General features: G+C 43.9%; 1 protein-coding gene across 3 annotated transcripts; it reads left to right on the forward strand.

The window, feature by feature from the left end:
• The first annotated feature begins 727 nt into the window (after positions 1–727).
• On the forward strand, positions 728–18,196 carry LOC110525691 (B-cell CLL/lymphoma 7 protein family member A). 3 transcript variants are annotated; one of them, XM_090237499.1, is made up of 8 exons: positions 728–2,137; positions 2,450–2,599; positions 2,759–2,902; positions 10,405–10,486; positions 10,735–10,831; positions 10,935–11,114; positions 14,336–14,439; positions 17,203–18,196. In XM_090237499.1, exons 5-8 carry the CDS (start codon positions 10,816–10,818, stop codon positions 17,275–17,277), a joined length of 375 nt encoding a protein of 124 aa, XP_090093625.1. In that variant the 5' UTR covers positions 728–2,137; positions 2,450–2,599; positions 2,759–2,902; positions 10,405–10,486; positions 10,735–10,815; the 3' UTR covers positions 17,278–18,196. The 3 variants fall into 3 exon arrangements, with proteins under 3 accessions (XP_090093625.1, XP_021461714.1, XP_090093626.1); XM_021606039.3 differs by lacking the exons at positions 728–2,137; positions 2,450–2,599; positions 2,759–2,902 and adding an exon at positions 9,297–9,538; XM_090237500.1 differs by lacking the exons at positions 728–2,137; positions 2,450–2,599; positions 2,759–2,902 and adding an exon at positions 9,560–10,224.
• Positions 18,197–19,901: the final 1,705 nt, after the last annotated feature.

Below are 19,901 nucleotides of genomic sequence, written 5' to 3' on the forward strand. Positions count from 1 at the left end.
ACTGTCTACTATTATCCTGACATTTCACATTTTTTAAATAAAATGGCGATCCTAACTGGCCTAAGACAGGGAATTTTTTAGGATTAAATGTCAGGAATTGTGAAGAACTGAGTTTAAATGTACTTGGCTAAGGTGTATGTAAACTTCCGATTTCAACTATATAATTACCTCAACTAACCTGTACCCCCTGTGGCGTACAGCAGGTCAGCCACCAGGGGGAGACTCGTCGAGGCCTGGTGACAGACGGAGTATACAGTTGAAGTCGGAAGTTTACATACACATAGGTTGGAGTAATTAAAACTAGTTTTTCAACCCCTCCACAAATTTCTTGTTAACAAACTATAGTTTTGAAAAGTCGGTTAGGACATCTACTTTGTGCATGACACAAGTCATTTTTTCCAACAGCTGTTTACAGACAGATTATTTCACTTATAATTCACTGTATCACAATTCCAGTGGGTCATAAGTTTACATACACTAAGTTGACTGTGCCTTTAAACAGCTTGGAAAATTCCAGAAAATGATGTCATGGCTTTGGAAGCTTCTGATAGGCTAATTGACATCATTTGAGTCAATTGGAGGTGTACCTGTGGATGTATTTCAAGGCCTACCTTCAAACTCAGTGCCTCTTTGCTTGACATCGTGGGAAAATCCAAAGAAATCAGCCAAGACCTCAGAAAATAAATTGCAGACCGACAAGTCTGGTTTGTCCTGGGGAGCAATTTCCATATGTTATTTTATTGTTGCTCTTTTATTTTTTTACTTTAGTTTATTTAGTAAATATTTTTCATAACTATTATTTTTCTTAAAACTGCATTGTTGGTTAAGGGCTTGTAAGTAAGCCAAGATGTTTTTTATCCGGTGAGAATCAGTGTGATGCCAGCTGGTGCCCCAGTGTATGTGAAACGTATCTGCTTTGTCCTAATCCCTCTCTTGTCTGTAGGAATTTTGTCCTGTCTACAGTCAGCTCGAGGGTGATACATGTGAAAGCACAGGGCAGTGTGACGGAGCCGCTGCTAAGAAAGCATTGCGAGGCAATGCATGCTGTGGCATGTCACCCCCAGCAACCAGTTGTTGCCTTGGGCAGCCACAGTGGCACCCTGAAGGCGTGGGACTATGAGCGCAAGGTGTCCATCTGCAGCAGGGTCTTTGAGAAGGAGAGGCAGATTCAGTGCATCGCCTATGACCCCCCCCCCCCCCCCCCCCCCCAAGGTGACCTAGCAGGCCAGAGGCTTTTGTCAGTTTAATTTCCTATAAGTAAAACTATATGCATATGTAGAAAGATCTCACATTGACATTCTCACATTTGATTTGTGGTATACAGAGAACTCCCCTTAAAAACAACATTCTCTGTTTGAGTTGGCTCAGCTTTGACCAGGCTATCCTGTGTGTCAGTGAACAGGATTATACTTGGCAGTTGGATTTGCAAGTGGAGCTGTCCATGTACTGGATGCTTGCACATTGCAGAGTGAGGCAGAGGAGCGACTCAACTACAGCCACTCACATTACCTTCTCTCCAGACTCCCTCTACCTGGCCACAGCAGTGAGCAGACACTGTGGTTCTGGCATTGGGATTGGAAAGTAACAGGTTTGAGCCCTCTACCTTGAAGCATTATCATCAAACTGAAGCTAACAAATTGCACGTTTTCCTCGTGTTTTGTTGCTACTGTCAGGATGCTGGAAAAGCGGTGATGGTGTTTGGCTTGTACACTGGTAGGAGCGTGCAGTGCTGGAAGTACCTGGTGAGGCATCACTCCCACTATGAGCCCATCAGGGACTTCCTATTTGGGGTGTACCTGGACAGCACCCAACCCAGACTATTCTCCCTGGGCATGGACCAGACCCTCACACTTAGTAGGGCTCTGGTTTACTTACATGCAGTGGTTCTTTACTTGCTGAACCACTAGGCATGCTGAATCACGTTGGATAACTTTGCTTTGGTGTGTGGTGATTCATTAGGTGGAGAATGACCTGGAGAATAGCAATGAGAATGAGCTGATGATCCTGAGCGCATTGAGCAGAGCGTTGGGCCCACCTGTATGGCTTGGTGCACACCCCTCACCACAGAGGATTTCCTGCTCACCGCCTCTGGCCTCTACAAAGTGAAGCTTTTCAACAGCATCACCAAGATGTGCAGGTCAGCACCCAAATAACAGTCTGTAAAAATATGATTAGTCCTCTTATTTCACGGCATCTCTGTGTCACTGGGATGTAGTATGAAGGCCACAAATGAAGGATCATGACCCTAGCTCTCATTAAATGGCATACATTACAAAAGACAAGGTAAGTGTTGATTCACGCCCAATTGTATCAAACTACCTCCTCAGTCAGACCAAATATGTATGAAAGTCTTTTTTTTAGGGGCCAGACTTGTATTTCTTGTGTATTTCTTGCCTAATAAAGAGATACTGGTTTCATTGTCACTTGTCATAATGTCTTCTTTTTCAAGGTGGATCTCGAGACTCTGCCCATTGATGGGAACCCCCAAGTTCTTTTGCCACCCAACAGGGGTATCTGCTATGGCCTGCTCCAATGACATTCTATACATCTTCACTGCTGGGGGTCTGACTGAAGTTCTCTCATGGGAGATTCGTTTAAAGTGAGTTTAGTGCATTAGAAACAGAACTCCTTTAAAGTAGGTCAAACTGATATCTTTACCATGTAACCATCAATATTCAGAATTGTATAGAGTGGGTACATCCGTTATGGCTGTACAATACTTGTGCATTTGTTCTGACACTTACATTTTTGCCTTTAGGAAATGGAGGACTTTTTCTATTACTGTCAGCTGTGTAAACAAGGCATTGACTCCATGGAGATCCGACAGGTGTCCACCCGAATCCCACTAGCAAAGGTCCCCTTTATCATGAGGGCTCTGGGCTTCCTCCCCATTGAGCAAGAGGTACAAAGTCCTTAATGAGGACAAATCCAATGACTAGGCTAATGTGGGAAACGATTGATTAATTTATTACTGATAATTTTCTGTTTTCGTTACTCATTTTGTTATACTATGTTTTAAGTTATAACAATGAGTTAGGTTCAGTATAGAAATAATGTTTGTTGATCATGACTCTCTCCAGCTGGAGGACATGCAGAACGAAGTAAAGTTCAGCAGGTATGCTGAGACTGTGAAATATGTGACCGACATAGACCTGAAGGAGTTTATTAAGGTGTACGTCAACCAACAGCCAGCATTTGGCATCTCCAGGAAGTAGTTCCTTCACACTTTCCAGGTCCTGGGTGATGAGAGAGCATGTAGTGAACAGGGACGAGCTGCTGGAACTCTTCCAGGACATTGATGTGCTAGGCTAGCTGCCTGTAAATCTGCATTTTCTTAGTCTCCACAAGCCTGTTTGCTGTGCCTGTATATTTTTATGCAGGGTAGTGTCAGTATCTAGAGAGGGGGAGATCTGAGCTGGAAGCCATTGAATGTGATGGTATGTATCACCATGTTGAGCTCAGAGTATTGTCTAAAAATGTGAAAATGAGACGGAGACTACACAGCTTTGATAGTCCACCATTAAAAGTGTGTGTGTGTGTGTGTGTGTGTGTGTGTGTGTGTGTGTGTGTGTGTGTGTGTGTGGGACAGATTCAGAAGACATGCTGGATTGTGAGATCCTGGAGGAGATTTCCATGGAAACATTTTCTAATGATTTCCTGGGGATTGTTCCCTCCTCCCAAGAGGGAATGTTGTCCCCCCCTCAGGGTCAGAAGTTGTATAGAAATTACATGTTTTTTTCTTTTGGAAAAGTTTATATTTATCAATTTCCTTTAAAAACAGCTCATTTTCATTTACATCGTTTATACACATAAAAACGGCATAAAACAGCATTCGAGTATTACATTTAAATTTGTTAAAAATCTTCTATCTACAGAGATCGTGCTGCTAGGTGACCTAAACTGGGACATGCTTAACACCACGGCCGTCCTACATTCTAAGCTAGATACCATCAATCTCACACAAATGATCAATGAACCCACCAGGTACAACCCGAAACCCCACCCTCATAGATATCATCTTAACCAACTTGCCTTCCAAATACACCTCAGCTGTCTTCCACCAAGATCTCAGCGATCACTGCCTCATTGCCTGCATCCGTAATGGGTCTGCGGTCAAACGACTACCACTCATCACTGTCAAACACTCCCTAAAACACTTCAGCGAGCAGGCCTTTCTAATCAACCTGCCTCGAGTATCCTGGAAGGATATTGACCTCATCCCGTCAGTAGAGAATGCCTGGTTATTCTTTAAAAGTGCCCTCCTCACCATCTTAAATAAGCATGCCCCATTCAAAAAATGTAGAACCAGGAACAGATATTGCCCTTGACCAGCACAAAAACATCCTGTGGCGTTCTGCATTAGCATCGAATAGCTCCCGTGATATGCAACTTTTCAGTGAAGTTAGGAACCAATATACACAGGCAGTTAGGAAAGCTAAGGCTAGCTTTTTCAATCAGAAATGTGCATCTTGTAGCACAAACTCAAAAAAGTTCTGGGACACTAAAGTCCATGAAGAATAAGAGCACCTCCTGCCCAGCTGCACTGAGGCTACCCCGATCAACAGCCCTCCACCACCCACAGTAACTCGCCCAAGCCTCCCCATTTTACCTTCACCCGAATCCAGATAGCTGATGTTCTGAAAGAGCTGCAAAATCTGGACCCCTACAAATCAGCCCGGCTAGACAATCTGGACCCTCTTTCTAAAATTACCTGCCGAAATTTTTGCAACCCCTATTACTAGCCTGTTCAACCTGTCTTTTGTATCGCTTGAGATTCCCAAAGATTGGAAAGCTGCCGCGGTCATCACCCTCTTCAAAGGGGGAGACACTCTAGACCCAAACTGCTACAGACCTATATCTAACCTACCCTGTCTTTCTAAGGTCTTCGAAAGCCAAGTTAATTAACAGATTACCGACCATTTCGAATCCCACCGTACCTTCTCCGCTATGCAATCTGGTTTCAGAGCTGGTCATGGGTGCACCTCAGCCACACTCAAGGTCCTAAACGATATCATAACCGCCATCGATAAGAAACATTACTGTGCAGCCGTATTCACCGACCTGGCCAAGGCTTGCGACTCAGTCAATCACCACATTCTTATCAGCAGACTCAACAGCCTTGGTTTCTCAAATGAATGCCTCGCCTGGTTCACCAACTACTTCTCAGACAGAGTTCAGTGTGTCAAATCGGAGGGCCTGTTGTCCAGGCCTCTGGCAGTCTCTATAGGGGTGCCACAGGGTTCAATTCTCGGGCCGACTCTCTTCTCTGTATACATCAATGATGTTGCTCTTGCTGCTGGTGATTCTCTGATCCACCTCTACGCTGACGACACCATTCTGTATACCTCTGGCTCTTCTTTGGACACTATGTTAACTAACCTCCAGACAAGCTTCAATGCCATACAACTCTCCTTCCGTGACCTCCAACTGCTCTTAAATGCAAGTAAAACTAAATGCATGCTCTTCAACCGATCGCTGCCTGCACCTGCCCGCCCATCCAGCATCACTACTCTGGACCGTTCCGACTTAGAATATGTGGACAACTACAAATACCTAGGTGTCTGGTTAGACTGTAAACTCTCCTTCCAGACTCACATTAAGCATCTCCAATCTAAAACTAAATCTAGAATTGGCTTCCTATTTCGCAACAAAGCATCCTTCACTCATGCTGCCAAACATACCCACATAAAACTGACCATCCTACCGATCCTCGACTTCGACGATGTCATTTACAAAATAGCCTCCAACACTCTACTCAACAAATTGGATGCAGTCTACCACAGTGCCATCCGTTTTGTCACCAAAGCCCCATATACTACCCACCACTGTGACCTGTACGCTCTCGTTGGCTGGCCCTCGCTTCATACTTGTCGCCAAACACACTGGCTCCAGGTCATCTACAAGTCTCTGCTAGGTAAAGCCCCGCCTTATCTCAGCTCACTGGTCACGATAGCAACACCCACCCATAGCACGGACTCCAGCAAGTATATTTCACTGTTCATCCCCAAAGCCAACACTTCCTTTGGCCGCCTTTCTTTCCAGTTCTCTGCTGCCAATGACTGGAACGAACTGCAAAAATCCCTGAAGCTGGAGACTCATATCTTCCTCATTAGCTTTAAGCACCAGCTGTCAGAGCAGCTCACAGATCACTGCATCTGTAAATAGCCCATCCAACTACCACATCCTCATACTGTATTTATTTACACTGCTCAAAAATATAAATGGAACACTTAAACAACACAATGTAACTCCAAGTCAATCACATTTCTGTGAAATCAAACTGTTCACTTAGGAAGCAACACTGATTGACAATGAATTTCACATGCTGTTGTGCAAATGGAATAGACAACAGGTGGAAATTATAGGCAATTAGCAAGACACCCCCAATATAGGAGTGGTTCTGCAGGTGATAACCACATACCACTTCTCAGTTCCTATGCTTCCTGGCTGATGTTTTGGTCACTTTTGAATGCTGGCGGGGCTTTCATTCTAGTGGTAGCATGAGACGTAGTCTACAACCCACACAAGTGGCTCCGGTAGTGCAGCTCATCCAGGATGGCACATCAATGTGAGTTGTGGCAAGAAGGTTTGCTGTGTCTGTCAGCGTAGTGTCCAAAGCATGGAGGCGCTACCAGGAGACAGGCCAGTACATCAGGAGACGTGGAGGAGGCCGTAGGAGGGCAACAACCCAGCAGTAGGACCGCTACCTCCGCCTTTGTGCAAGGAGGAGCACTGCCAGAGCCCTGCAAAATGACCTCCAGCAGGCCACAAATGTGCATGTGTCTGCTCAAACGGTCAGAAACAGACTCCATGAGGGTGGTATGAGGGCCCGTCGTCCACAGGTGGGGGTTGTGCTTACAGCCCAACACCGTGCAGGACGTTTTTCATTTGCCAGAGAACAACAATATTGGCAAATTCGCCACTGGCGCCCTGTGCTCTTCACAGATGAAAGCAGGTTCACACTGAGCACATGTGACAGACGTGACAGTCTAGAGACGCCGTGGAGAACGTTCTGCTGCCTGCAACATCCTCCAACATGACCGGTTTGGCGGTGGGTCAGTCATGGTGTGGGGTGGCATTTCTTTGGGGGGCCGCACAGCCCTCCATGTGCTCGCCAGAGGTAGCCTGACTGCCATTAGGTACCGAGATGAGATCCTCAGAACCCTTGTGAGACCATATGCTGGTGCGGTTGGCCCTGGGTTCCTCCTAATGCAAGATAATGCTAGACTTCATGTGGCTGGAGTGTGTCAGCAGTTCCTGCAAGAGGAAGGCATTGATGCTATGGACTGGCCCGCCCGTTCCCCAGACCTGAATCCAATTGAGCACATCTGGGACATCATGTCTCGCTCCATCCACCAACGCCACGTTGCACCACAGACTGTCCAGGAGTTGGCGGATGCTTTAGTCCAGGTCTGGGAGGAGATCCCTCAGGAGACCATCCGCCACCTCATCAGGAGCATGACCAGGCGTTGTAGGGAGGTAATACAGGCACGTGGAGGCCACACACACTCCTGAGCCTCATTTTGACTTGTTTTAAGGACATTACATCAAAGTTGGATCAGCCTGTAGTGTGGTTTTCCACTTTAATTTTGAGTGTGACTCCAAATCCAGACCTCCATGGGTTGATAAATTTGATTTCCATTGATAATTTTTGTGTGATTTTGTTGTCAGCACATTTAACTATGTAAAGAAAGTATTTAATAAGAATATTTCATTCATTCAGATCTAGGATGTGTTATTTTAGTGTTCCCTTTATTTTTTGAGCAGTGTATTTATCTTGCTCCTTTGCAGCCCAGTATTTCTACTTGCACATTCATCTGCACATCTACCATTCCAGTGTTTAATTGCTATATTGTAATTACTTTGCCACCATGGCCTATTTATTGCCTTACCTCCCTTATCCTACTTCATTTGCACATACTGTATAGACTTTTTTTCTACTGTATTATTGACTGTATGTTTGTTTATTCAATGTGTAACTCTGTGTCGATGTGTCAAACTGCTTTGCTTTATCTTGGTCAGGTCGCAGTTGCAAATGAGAACTTGTTCTCAACTAGACTACCTGGTTAAATAAAGGTTAAAAAAGTACATGTAAAAAACAAAGTCCTGTCTGTCGGGGCCCAGAGGAGATCCCTCCCCTAGGCGCATCGCTCTAGGTGCCGCAGCGCTGTCAGGTCGTGGCCGCCGGGACCTTGGGTGATGTGGGGGACCCTTCGCCTGGTGTCGAGGCTCCCTTTCTTCTATACCACCACAGGGCTTCCGTGGCTACCATGGCCACTGCCTGGGGGGTAGTCTCTACTCGTTTCGCTACCAGCAGTTTGTGGGAGGACCACAGTGCTTCCTTGAGACATAAGGGTGGGCCAGAGCTTGGTGAAGGCCCTTTGTGGAATAGGCCTTCAGCCCACCCCATACAGCACGAGCTGGTGCATTAGGTCCTCCCCTGCTGGCATACACAGGGAGATCAGGGGGCCTTTTTCCTTCACAGGTCCCTGGCGGCTCCGCACTCCCAGAGCAAGTGCCTCACCTACTCACCTTAGCCACAGCCTGTTCAGGGGCACGCGGATGTCCTCGCAATGCCCCGGGAGTGCATAACGGCCCTGACTGGGAGGATCTTGTGGGTGACCATCCAGGACAGGTCCTGGTGCCAATTCAGCAGAGTAAGATGGGCCACGTTGCGCCAAACCGTTGTGGGCTCACCTATAGCAAGCTGTACACATTGGTTCCCGCTCCTGCACAAGAGAAAGAAGAGAGCCGTGTTTAGTTAAAACCGTGACTGCTTCTTTTTCCAGTTTAAAATGTCTTAACTTCTGGAGCTGGACATAGTGTGTGGGGAGCAGAAAATAGACTGGGGCTCGCAGGTTGACTGGGATCAGCCTCAGGGTTCTGAGGTAAGATCCCAGGCAGAACCGTGCGAGGGCCTGGGTCTTGTTGTTGACCGGGGAGGTGGCAAGAGTGAGATGTAAATCATGACGGAGAGGTGGCAAGAGTGCTGTAAAAGACTCATGGGAAATATCTAGTTCATGAAGCACACACATACAGGTTTCCTCATGGGTGCAGTTTGATGTGACCTTTTATTGGCTAATAAAGATCAATTGAATACAGCATATGTTATGACATGAGAAATTAAATGACACATTTTATTGCAAATGTTTTTAATTGTTTTGTTCCAAGTAATTATACTTTTTAAAATTAATGTATAGTCTATGCATTAACTTTTGTTTTCTGGGAGACTTAAATGCTGTAAAACTTTTGTCTGAAGTAGTGGAACTTCTGTTCAGGCTGTCTGTCTACAAAACACAAAAAAAATTGGGCGTGCACGCGCGTTGCTTGTTCTGAACGCTGTCCTTGGCGCAGGCGCGTTACTTCCTCCTACAGCTCGTTTCAGTGTGTTTGCATTGTGTCTAAACTGCCGGCGAGTTTAAGAAAATATTTTACCTATAGCAGCTATGTCGGGCAGGTCGGTCCGCGCGGAGACACGGAGTAGGGCGAAAGATGACATCAAGCGGGTTATGGCTGCTGTTGATAAAGTACGAAATTGGTAAGAGGGAACGCGTTATCTAAGACCCGAGAGCAGCATTGCTAGTGGGGGAGGAGAGACCGGGAGAAGAACAAATTTATGAAACGAAAGATATATTGAATGAAATTCGGTCGGATGATATCCCGGCTCATGTGCGCTGCGCTCCCGTGCCCTGGTCAGAGGAGGAGGTCGCTTAAACACGTATCATGTGGGAATATTACATCTATTCAGAAAATATTGTGGGTTGAACCTAGAAGCCATTTCGTTGCAGTCACATGAAGCCTTTGCCGTTCTAGCATAGTACATGTACTGCCGGCTTGAGAAGCTTTGTCGGCTACTGGTTTTTCACCGCTCGAATGTTATCAATAATAACATCACAGCCGCCGTTCGACGACAGCGGTCAATAGTTAGAATAGTTTCTATGTTCGCGGGGTTTTAAATTTAGCGCTTGGAGAGGTTTTTGTGTCCTACAAATATAGGGAGCGCGTGGGGTGCTGGTGGGAAGAGGAACTGTGCGAAGACCGAATTGCTTAACAATTTTATTTTGGATGGTCCTATAGTTTAATAAAATTGCAATTTATAGATTTGCATTAATGTGGATGTGTTAGTAGCCTAAATGTAATCACCACTAAATTTAATTTAAATAATTTAGTTTAGGCTATTCGCCTGTAGGCTCACTCGTTGGTATATATCTCAAATGGCTACAAGTACGTACATTCCTAACTTTCAAATGAACTTTCCACAGAAATATTGAAGGGCATTTTCTACGGGGAATTGACATTTAAAGTGATAGCAAACAAAAATATTATTGTGGTGTTTTGTTGACATTTTGAAATTAATACACAAATGCAAACAAGTGTTCCTCATTCCTTGTGTATCTAATGCAGGGAGAAGAAATGGGTAACAGTCGGTGACACATCCTTGCGAATCTACAAGTGGGTGCCAGTAACCGAACCCAAGTCAAATGATGTAAGTCCGCAGGGTGTTTGGGGGCACCAATTTATTTTTATTTTTATGGTGAGTGTAGAATGAAACTAGAAACAGTTAAATTACAGAAGTAAGGTGGTTGATCACCATTATGCTTCCTTTTTTCATCTCCTTTCAAATTCCTTCTGATATGACCTATACAAAGTGATTATATTGAGATAAAATACATAATGTAATATGTTATACATAATAAATTTCACAACTACAGCATTGTATGTGCAATCTTGCAGAAGAGCAAAAATAAGAAGAAAGGCAAGGATGACAAGTATGGGTCGGAGGTCACAACACCAGAAAACAGCTCCTCTCCTGGAATGATGGACATGCATGGTAAGAGCCAATTCACACCTTGTGCCAACAAAGAGCAAAATACTTCAAACTGATGTTCAATAATAGTTGTAAACATCTTAATTTTACTTTCCGTATCTCTTAGATGATAACAGTAACCAGAGCTCCATTGCTGACTGCTCCCCGATGAAGCAGGAAAACAGCAACAGTGCCAGCCCTGCCCCAGAGGCCACGGCAACTTCCCAGAGTGACAGCAACGAGGCTAAGAGCGACCAGAGCCAGTCCCCTGGCAAAGAGCAGCTGAAGAGCACAGACAGCAAGAGTGGTCAGTCAATATGCTACCTAGCACAGAAAGGGAGAGCATTGCCTTAGTTTCAACTAAACTATATGAAACTATACCATGCATACAGCATATTGTCCTCATTAAAGCTGTGCTCTTGTCTTACCTTGAGGTATTTTCTAAGACTAGTGTCAACTTGTCAAACAATAAGACTTAACTTGAGGCAGAATGCTTTTATACAGCCCACATAATCCCGGAATAGTAAAAAAAAAATGGCAGTTGCACAGCTGTCAAGGTCAAAAGTGTACATATTATGGCTTGTAGAGATGGCATTCATAAGGAACATTTGGTGAACAAAATAATATGCCATTTATCACTCTTCCCCCCCCCCCCCCCCCCCCCCCCCAAAGTGACTTAGTCATGCGTGAAAACAAATGTTATTTCATCTTCACCAATGTCAATGGCAGCATTGGGAACAGTTCTATGAATTAACCCATCAGCATACAGAGAATGGCTTGAAACAATTTATCAAGTTTTTGTTAAAGATTTTCAGGCTAGCGATACATATTGACAAACCATAATCAACGATGGGGGTATGGAAGATATGAAATGCTAAACATGCCTCATAACAGTATTGTAAAAATGGGCATCTACCGAAAGAGATTTATTCACGTCTGAGCATGTACTCTGGGCAACAAGAGTTTCTCATATATTTTGATAAAAGTTTAGCTGTTATGTACTAGACAGGCAAACAGATTGTTTCCTCTTGTGGGGTTGAACAGAGGATTTCACTAAGGCCTACTGTAGTTTTTGGTGTAATGAGCTGGTAAATCGGTTTGCCATGCCAATGCCGTTTCAGGACGGAGTGCAAAACTCCTCAAACTACAGTGTGCTAACTTGTCATTGATGTAGTTTTCACCAAGTAGCAAGCTAAACACCCGTGAGTAGTATTTTGCATAATTCAATACCAACCCCATGTTCTTTTATTTATTTATTTAACTAGGCAAATCAGTTAAAGAACAAATTCTTACCGTGGCGGCCTACCAAAAGGCAAAAGACCTCCTGTGGGGACTGGGGCTGGGATTAAAATAAATAACATATAAAGGAGAAAACACACATCACGACAAGAGAGACAACATGGCAAGGCAGCAACACAACATGGTACAAACAATATTGGCCATAGACAACACCACAAAGGGCAAGAAGGTAGAGACAACAATATATCACGTGACGCAGCCAGTTCTGTACATACACACAACTTTGCTTTTTTGCCACAAGATGGTTCTGTCATGTAGAGTTTTAAGTCAGTTACAATAAGGTATTTGTGTTATCACTCAGATTTGGTGATATTATTTTGGAAAAAACACAGGTAAATAAATCTTGCTAGGTCATGCTGCAATCAGACCTCGTCTACCAAGATCTGTGATAATACACCCCGAGCAAGGTCACTCATGCCACGTCTGAAGTTGAAAGTATTGTGGATAGTAAAGAGAAGAATAACATGCAACCCTCAACGGCCAAGTTGCATGAGTGTTGCAAAATACATTTACACATGTTATTCAATAATTTAACCCACACCGCTCGTGCGAACGTGTCTGCAAAGCCAAACGCTAAAATATAATTTTGTTCTATTTATGACGTTCCACACGCTGCAAGTCCCCTCATTGGATATCAGGAAGATTCAAATCCACGTGGATGCTTGAAAGACAAGAGGAGAGATAAATTAAAGAAAACTAACTAGGTTTCACTTTTTCTGTGGATTAATAGTCAGAGTAGAGAAACATGACTATGGGTAGAAATTCTACAAAGAGTCAGCTGAAAAGAGAACAATAATTATGTCAGGTAAAATAACAACCCAATGTTTATCTCCCCGGACAAACTGAGCTCAGAGACAGGATTGTGTCAAGGCACAGATCTGAGGAAGGTTACCAAAAAATGTATGCAGCATTGAAGGTCTCCAAGAACACAGTGGCCTTCATCATTCTTAAATGGATAAGTTTGGAACCACCTAGGCTCTTCCTAGAACTGGCTGCCTGGCCAAACTGAGCAATCGGGGGAGAAGGGCCTTGATCAGGGAGGTGACCAAGAACCCAATGGTCACTCTGACAGAGCTCCAGAGTGTCTCTGTGGAGATGGGAGAAACTTCCAGAAGGACAACCATCTCTGCAGCACTCCACCAATCAGGTCTTTATGGTAGTGTGGCCAGACGGAAGCCACACCTCATAAGTCACATGACAGCCCGCTTGGAGTTTGCCAAAAGGCACCTAAAGGACTCTGACCATGAGAAAGTCTCTCTGGTCTGATGAAACCAAGATTGAACTCTTTGGCCTGAATGCCAAGCATCACATCTGGAGGAAACCTGGCACCATCCCTACGGTGAAGAATGGTGGTGGCAGCATCATGCTGTGGGGATGTTTTTCAGGGGCCGTGACTGGGAGACTAGTCAGGATCGAGCAAAAGATGAACGGAGCAGAGCGATCCTTGATGAAAACCTGCCCAGGACCTCAGATTGGAGCGAAGATTCACCTAACAGGACAACAACCCTAAGCACACAGCCAAGACAATGCAGGAGTGGCTTCGGGACAAGTCTCTGAATGAATGTCCTTGAGTGGCCCAGCCAGAGCCTGGATTTGAACCCGATCAAACATCTCTGGAGAGACCTGCTGTGTAGCAACGCTCCCATTCTAACCTGACAGAGATTGAGAGGATCTGCAGAGAAGAATGGGAGAAACTCCCCAAATACAGGTGTGCCACGGTTATAGCGTCTCAATGCTGTAATCACTGCCAAGGGTGCTTCAACAAAGTACTGAGTAAATGGTCTGAATACTTATATAAATGTGATACTTTTTAAAATAATTTGTAATTTGTAAAAATGTCTAAAAACCCAATTTTTTCTTTGTTATTATGGAGTATTGTGTGTAGATTGAGGGGGGAAAAATGATTTAATCCATTTTAGAATAAGGCTGTAACGTAGAAAAAGTCAAGGGGCCTGATTACTTTCCAATGGCATTGTAGTTGGTTCACAGTTGGTTTTGATATTTTAACCTCCGTGTCATGATTGCGTCTGGTGTGGATGGACAAAACAGTAATGACGGATGCACGCGTGTAGTCTGCATGTAACAGAAAATGTACTTGCCTATTTTAATAATTCACTTTTAATCAGAACTGTTACAGAAGTAGTGCCTTGTCCTTCTTTTCCTTAACGAATTCCTTAAATCATCATGTCTACCATGGTTATGCCTGAAACAGACTTTCTGTTATTGCAGGAAATGTTCACTCCTCAGAGTATTCCAACACAAGCACACCCAAGAGGGACGGAAGGTCCACAGGGGGGAATGAACCATCTTCAGACACTCCTCAAGATTCTCAGGTCCTCCCTTCCACAACCATCCAAGACTTGAATGTCTTTGTATACAGTACCAGTCAAAAGTTTGGATACACCTACTCATTCAAGGCTTTTTCTACATTGTAAAATAATAGTACATTTATATGTTATTTTACCAGGTAAGTTGACTGAGAACACATTCTCATTTACAGCAACGACCTGGGGAATGGTAACAGAGGAGAGGGATGAGCCAATTGTAAACTGAGGATTATTAGGTGACCATGATGGTTTGAGGGCCAGGACACCGGGTTTAACACCCCTACTCATACTATAAGTGCCATGGGATCTTTAATGACCTCAGAGAGTCAGGACACCCGTTTAAAGTCCCATCCAAAAGACTGCACCCTACACAGGGCAGTGTCACCAGTCACTGCCCTGGGGTATTGGGATATTTTTTTAGACCACAGGAAAGAGTGCCTCCTACTGGCCCTCCAACACCACTTCCAGCAGCATCTGGTCTCCCATCCAGGGACTGACCAGGACCAACCCTGCTTAGCTTCAGACGCAAGCCAGCGGTGGTATGCTGCTGGCTAAAGACATCAAACCCATGAAATAACACACTTGGAATAATGTAGTAACTATAAAAGTGTTAAACAAATCAAAATATATTTTATATTTGAGATTCTTCAAAGTAGCCACTCTTTGCCTTGATGACAGCTTTGCACACTCTTGGCATTCTCTCAACCAGCTTCATGAGGACTGCTTTTCAGTCTTGAAGGAGTTCCCACATATGCTGAGCACTTGTTGGCTGCTTTTCCTTCACTCTGCTGTCCAATTTATTCCAAACCATCTCAATTGGATTGAGGTCGGGTGATTGTGGAGGCCAGGTCATCTGATGCAGCACTTCATCACTCTCCTTCTTGGTCAAATTACACAGCCTGGAGTTGTTGGGTCATTGTCCTGTTGAAAAACAAATAGTCCCACTACGGGCAAACCAGATGGGATGGCGTATCGCCGCAGAATGCTGTGGGATCCATGCTTGTTAAGTGTGCCTTTAAAAAAATATATTATTATTTTTTATTTCACCTTTATTTAACCAGGTAAGCTACTGAGAACAAGTTCTCATTTACAACTGCAACCTGGCCAAGATAAAGCAAAGCAGAGCAACACAACAACAGAGTTACACATGGAATAAACAAGCGTACAGTCAATAACACAATAGGGGGGAAAGTCTATATACAGTGTGTGCAAATGGCATGAGGGGGTAAGGCAATAAATAGGCCATAGTAGCGAAGTAATTACAGTTTAGCAAATTAACACTGGAGTGATAAATAGCAGATGATGATATGCAAGTAGAATTACTGGTATGCAAAAGAGCAGGAAAGTAAATAAAAACAATATGGAGATGAGGTAGGTAGATTGGGTGGGCTATTTACAGATGAGCTATGTACAGCTGCAGCGATCGGTTAGTTGTTCAGATAGCTGATGTTTGAAGTTAGTGAGGGAAATATAAGTCTTCAGTTTCAGCGACTTTTGCAATTCATTCCAGTCATGGAACTGGAAGGAAAGGCGGCCAAAGGAGGTGTTGGCTTTCGGGATGACCAGTACCTGCTGGAGTACGTGCTACGGGTGGGTGTTGTTATCATGACCAGTGAGCTGAGATAAGGCAGAGCTTTACCTAGCATAGACTTATAGATGACCTGGAGCCAGTGGGTCTGGCGACGAATATGTAGCGAGGGCCAGCCGACTAGAGCATACAGGTCGCAGTGGTGGGTGGTATAAGGGGCTTTGGTGACAAAACGGATGGCACTGTGATAGACTGCATCCAGTTTGCTGAGTAGAGTATTGGAAGCTATTTTGTAAATGAAGTGTGCCTTGAATTCTAAATAAATCACAGACAGTGTCACCAGCAAAGCACCATTACACCACCACCTCCATGCTTCACTGTGGGAACCACACATGCGGAGATCATCAGTTCACCTACTCTGCGTCTCACAAAGACATGGCAGTTGGAACCAAAGATAAAAAATTTGGACTCATCAAACTAAAGGACAGATTTCCACCGGTCTAATGTCCATTGCTTGTGTTTCTTGGCCCAAGCAAGTCTCTTCTTCTTATTGGTGACCTTTGGTAGTGGTCTCTTTGCCACATTTTGACCATGAAGGCCTGATTCACACAGTCTCCTCTGAACAGTTGATGTTGAGATGTCTGTTACTTGAACTCTGAAGAATTTATTTGGGCTGCAATTTCAGAGGCTGGTAACTAATGAAGTTCTCTTCTGCAGCAGATATACCTCCTTTCCTGTGGCCGTCCTCATGAGAGCCAGTTTCATCATTGCGCTTGATGGTTTTTGCGACTGCACTTGAACAAACTTTCAAAGTTCTTTACATTTTCCAGATTGACTGACCTTCATGTCTTAAAGTAATGATAGACTGTTGTTTCTCTTTGCTTATTTGAGCTGTTGCCACAATAGACTTAGCCTTATTTGGCAAAAGACCATCTGAACACAACTGATTGGCTCAAACGCATTAAGGAAAGAAATTCCACAAAGGCACCTATTAATTGAAATATTTTGATTTGTTTAGCACATTTTTTTGTGGACTAAATCATTCCATATGTGTTATTTCAGTTTTTATGTCTTCACTATTATTCTACAATGTAGAAAATAGTACAAATAACTTTTGACTGGTACTGTATGCTTGTCAATTATACATTTTATTGATGCAGTATAATGAAACTCGTTTGACAGCAAGTATTTTAATATGAAAAGCTTACTTTTTCTGAAATGATTTGTTTTATTTTTTGCAGGAATCTGAAGATGGCACTCCTCCCAATAAGAAGGGCAAGTTGGAAACTCCCTCAGCTGATTTTGAGGAAATCTAACTTATCTTCTCCCATCAGCAATTCCTCAACCTGTCGCTATTTCCTAATCACTTCAGGTGTCCTAACCTCTCCCGTGTCTTCATCTCTTTCTTCTTCTGCAATGGTCCCAGAGGAGTCCAGCACCCCCACCCCCCTCTCATTTTGCCACTAACACCTGCTATTGTTTTGGTTCTTCGCCAAAGTGTATGTACATACAGTATTTTGATTTAGTCACTTTTGTTGTTTTGCTCAGGAGGGTCAACACACTGTTTGAATCCTTTTATGATCTGTTGGTTCTGCTGTTTTTGGAACCTTTTTATTACTTTGACAGTTAGACATTAGTTAATTTAACTATAAGACAACACCTACATTTTTTATTAATTAGTGGCACTTGGTTGCATATTGGTTTCCCTTTCTCCTCGTGTGAAAGCTGTAGCTTGTAGCATAGGCCTACTTCCAGGTTTGTGTGCCTTGAATTGCCAGAATAATGTGTGTAGATTTGTTTCTATAGTGTGTGTGTATACTTCACTCTGGTATATCAAGTGCCCATTGCCCAGTTTTTGTTAACCTTTTCAAAGCATTTTTCAGTGCAAATGTAGGCTGCTTGGTTATAGCTCTTTGAATACCTCACTGAAGTCCAGCAGTGCTGGCAACACTATGTATAGATTAAACAATAAGTATAACCTCTACTTGCGAAGTGTAAGTGGCCTAAATAGTTGTTTCCTCGTCAGCCTTTGCCCAACTAAAAATGCCTTATTCAATTAGTCCTACAAAGTCAAATGTTGAATGTCTTCTTTTGGGACCCTTATTTGTATTATTATTTTATTAGTGTTGGAATACATTTGAGTGGGGTTTAACTAGCATAATTTATTCCACAAATATTAATTGTTTTCGTCATGTAAAAGGTTTTAAAATAAAACAATTCTACAAAAAAAAAAAACTTGTTATGCAGCTGCCACCGATATAAAGCTACAATGCACATAGCTCTAGTTTAGAAACCTGTAATATGGATATCTTCCAGAATTGAGTCAGAGAGGAAGAGGCTAATGTAAGGCTTATTTGATCAAATAAAAGTTTTTTGTAATGGTTAGTTTATGAATGCACTGATAAGTAGATGCACATGGCATTTTGGAAACTTTAGGGGAAAAAAAGACTAATGGAGTTGTGCCTGTCATAGAGATGGAGGACATTGCCATTGAGGGCTTGCAAACTGTCACGGATTACAAAGGGAAACCCAGCCTTGAGCTGCTTAGTAACTTGAGTTTACCAGATGAGCTAAATGCCTTCTATGCTTGCTTCGAGGCAAGCAACACTGAACCATGCATGCTGGCGTCAACAGACATGGCAGCTCTGCTTCAAGCTCCTAAGCAACTTTGCAGTATTTTGTTTTTACAAGCATTTTGCTACACCGGCAATAACATGTTAAATATGTGTATGTGACCAGTGACTCTGTTCCGGGTGACTGATCTCGCTCTCTTTAGCCGATGTAAGACCTTCAAACAGGTTAACATTAACAAGGCCAGATGGATTACCAGGACGTGTACTTAACACCATACTGCCCTCCAAGCTCATCACAAAGCTTGACCCTGGGACTGAACACCTCCCTCTGCAACTGGATCCTGGACCTCCTGATGGGCCGCCCCCAGGTGGTGAGGGTAGGCAACAACACAACCACAATGGCCCTCAACACGGGGGCCCCTCAGGGGTGCGTGCTTAGGCCCCTCCTGTGCTCCCTGTTTACCCATGATTGCGTAGCCGCACCTATCTTCAACACCATTTAGTTTGCTGACGACAAGACGGTGGTAAGCCTGATCGCCGACGATGGTGAGACAGCCTATAAGGACGAGGTCCGTGACCTGCCAGTGTGGTGCCTAGGACAACAACCTTCCCCTCAACGTCCACAAGACAAAGGTGCTTATCGTTGACTACGCACGCCCCCATTCACATCGATGAGGCAATAGTGGAGTGGGTTGAGATCAAGTTCCTCTGTGTCCACATCACTAAGGAATTTAACATGGTCCACACACACCAACACAGTTGCGAAGAAGGCATGACGATGCTTCTTCCCCTTCAGGAGGCTGAAAAGATTTATCATGGGCCCTCAGATCCTCAAAGTTCTACAGCTGCACCATTGAGGGCATCTTGTATCTACCTCAATTACCCTTTACACCTGCACATCGACTCGGTACTGGTACCCTGTGTATATAGCCAAGTTGTATTTATTCATTGTGTATTTATTCCTTGTCTACCCTGTTTGCGAAGCATGTGACAAATGCATGTTGATTTAAGTAGTCAACTGGGTGGGAATTCCTGAGTTGGGAGCAATCAGCCAATGAAGAAGAATGCGCTACTTTAAAATGGAGACAGCATAGGCAGCACCATTGAGGTTGTCTCAGACGCTGTAATGGCACAGATACAAATATCTTAGCTCTATAGCCTGTTCACACACTTATTTGCCCTGTCATTGGCTAGAATGGTCCCACCTGATCTTGCCTCCCACCTGCCTTCCATCTTTGAGGATATCAGTGACGATTTTAGCATGAAGAAATGTGGGATGCATGCCAGCAAAGTCACCACACAACACTAAACATTACATTCATTTCACTATAACAGTGACAAACAGTGCCCACGAGTTGTCCCAACAC

This window comes from Oncorhynchus mykiss, chromosome 6 (assembly GCF_057628025.1).
Source record: "Oncorhynchus mykiss isolate SJ-2025 chromosome 6, ASM5762802v1, whole genome shotgun sequence".
NCBI lineage: Eukaryota > Metazoa > Chordata > Actinopteri > Salmoniformes > Salmonidae > Oncorhynchus > Oncorhynchus mykiss.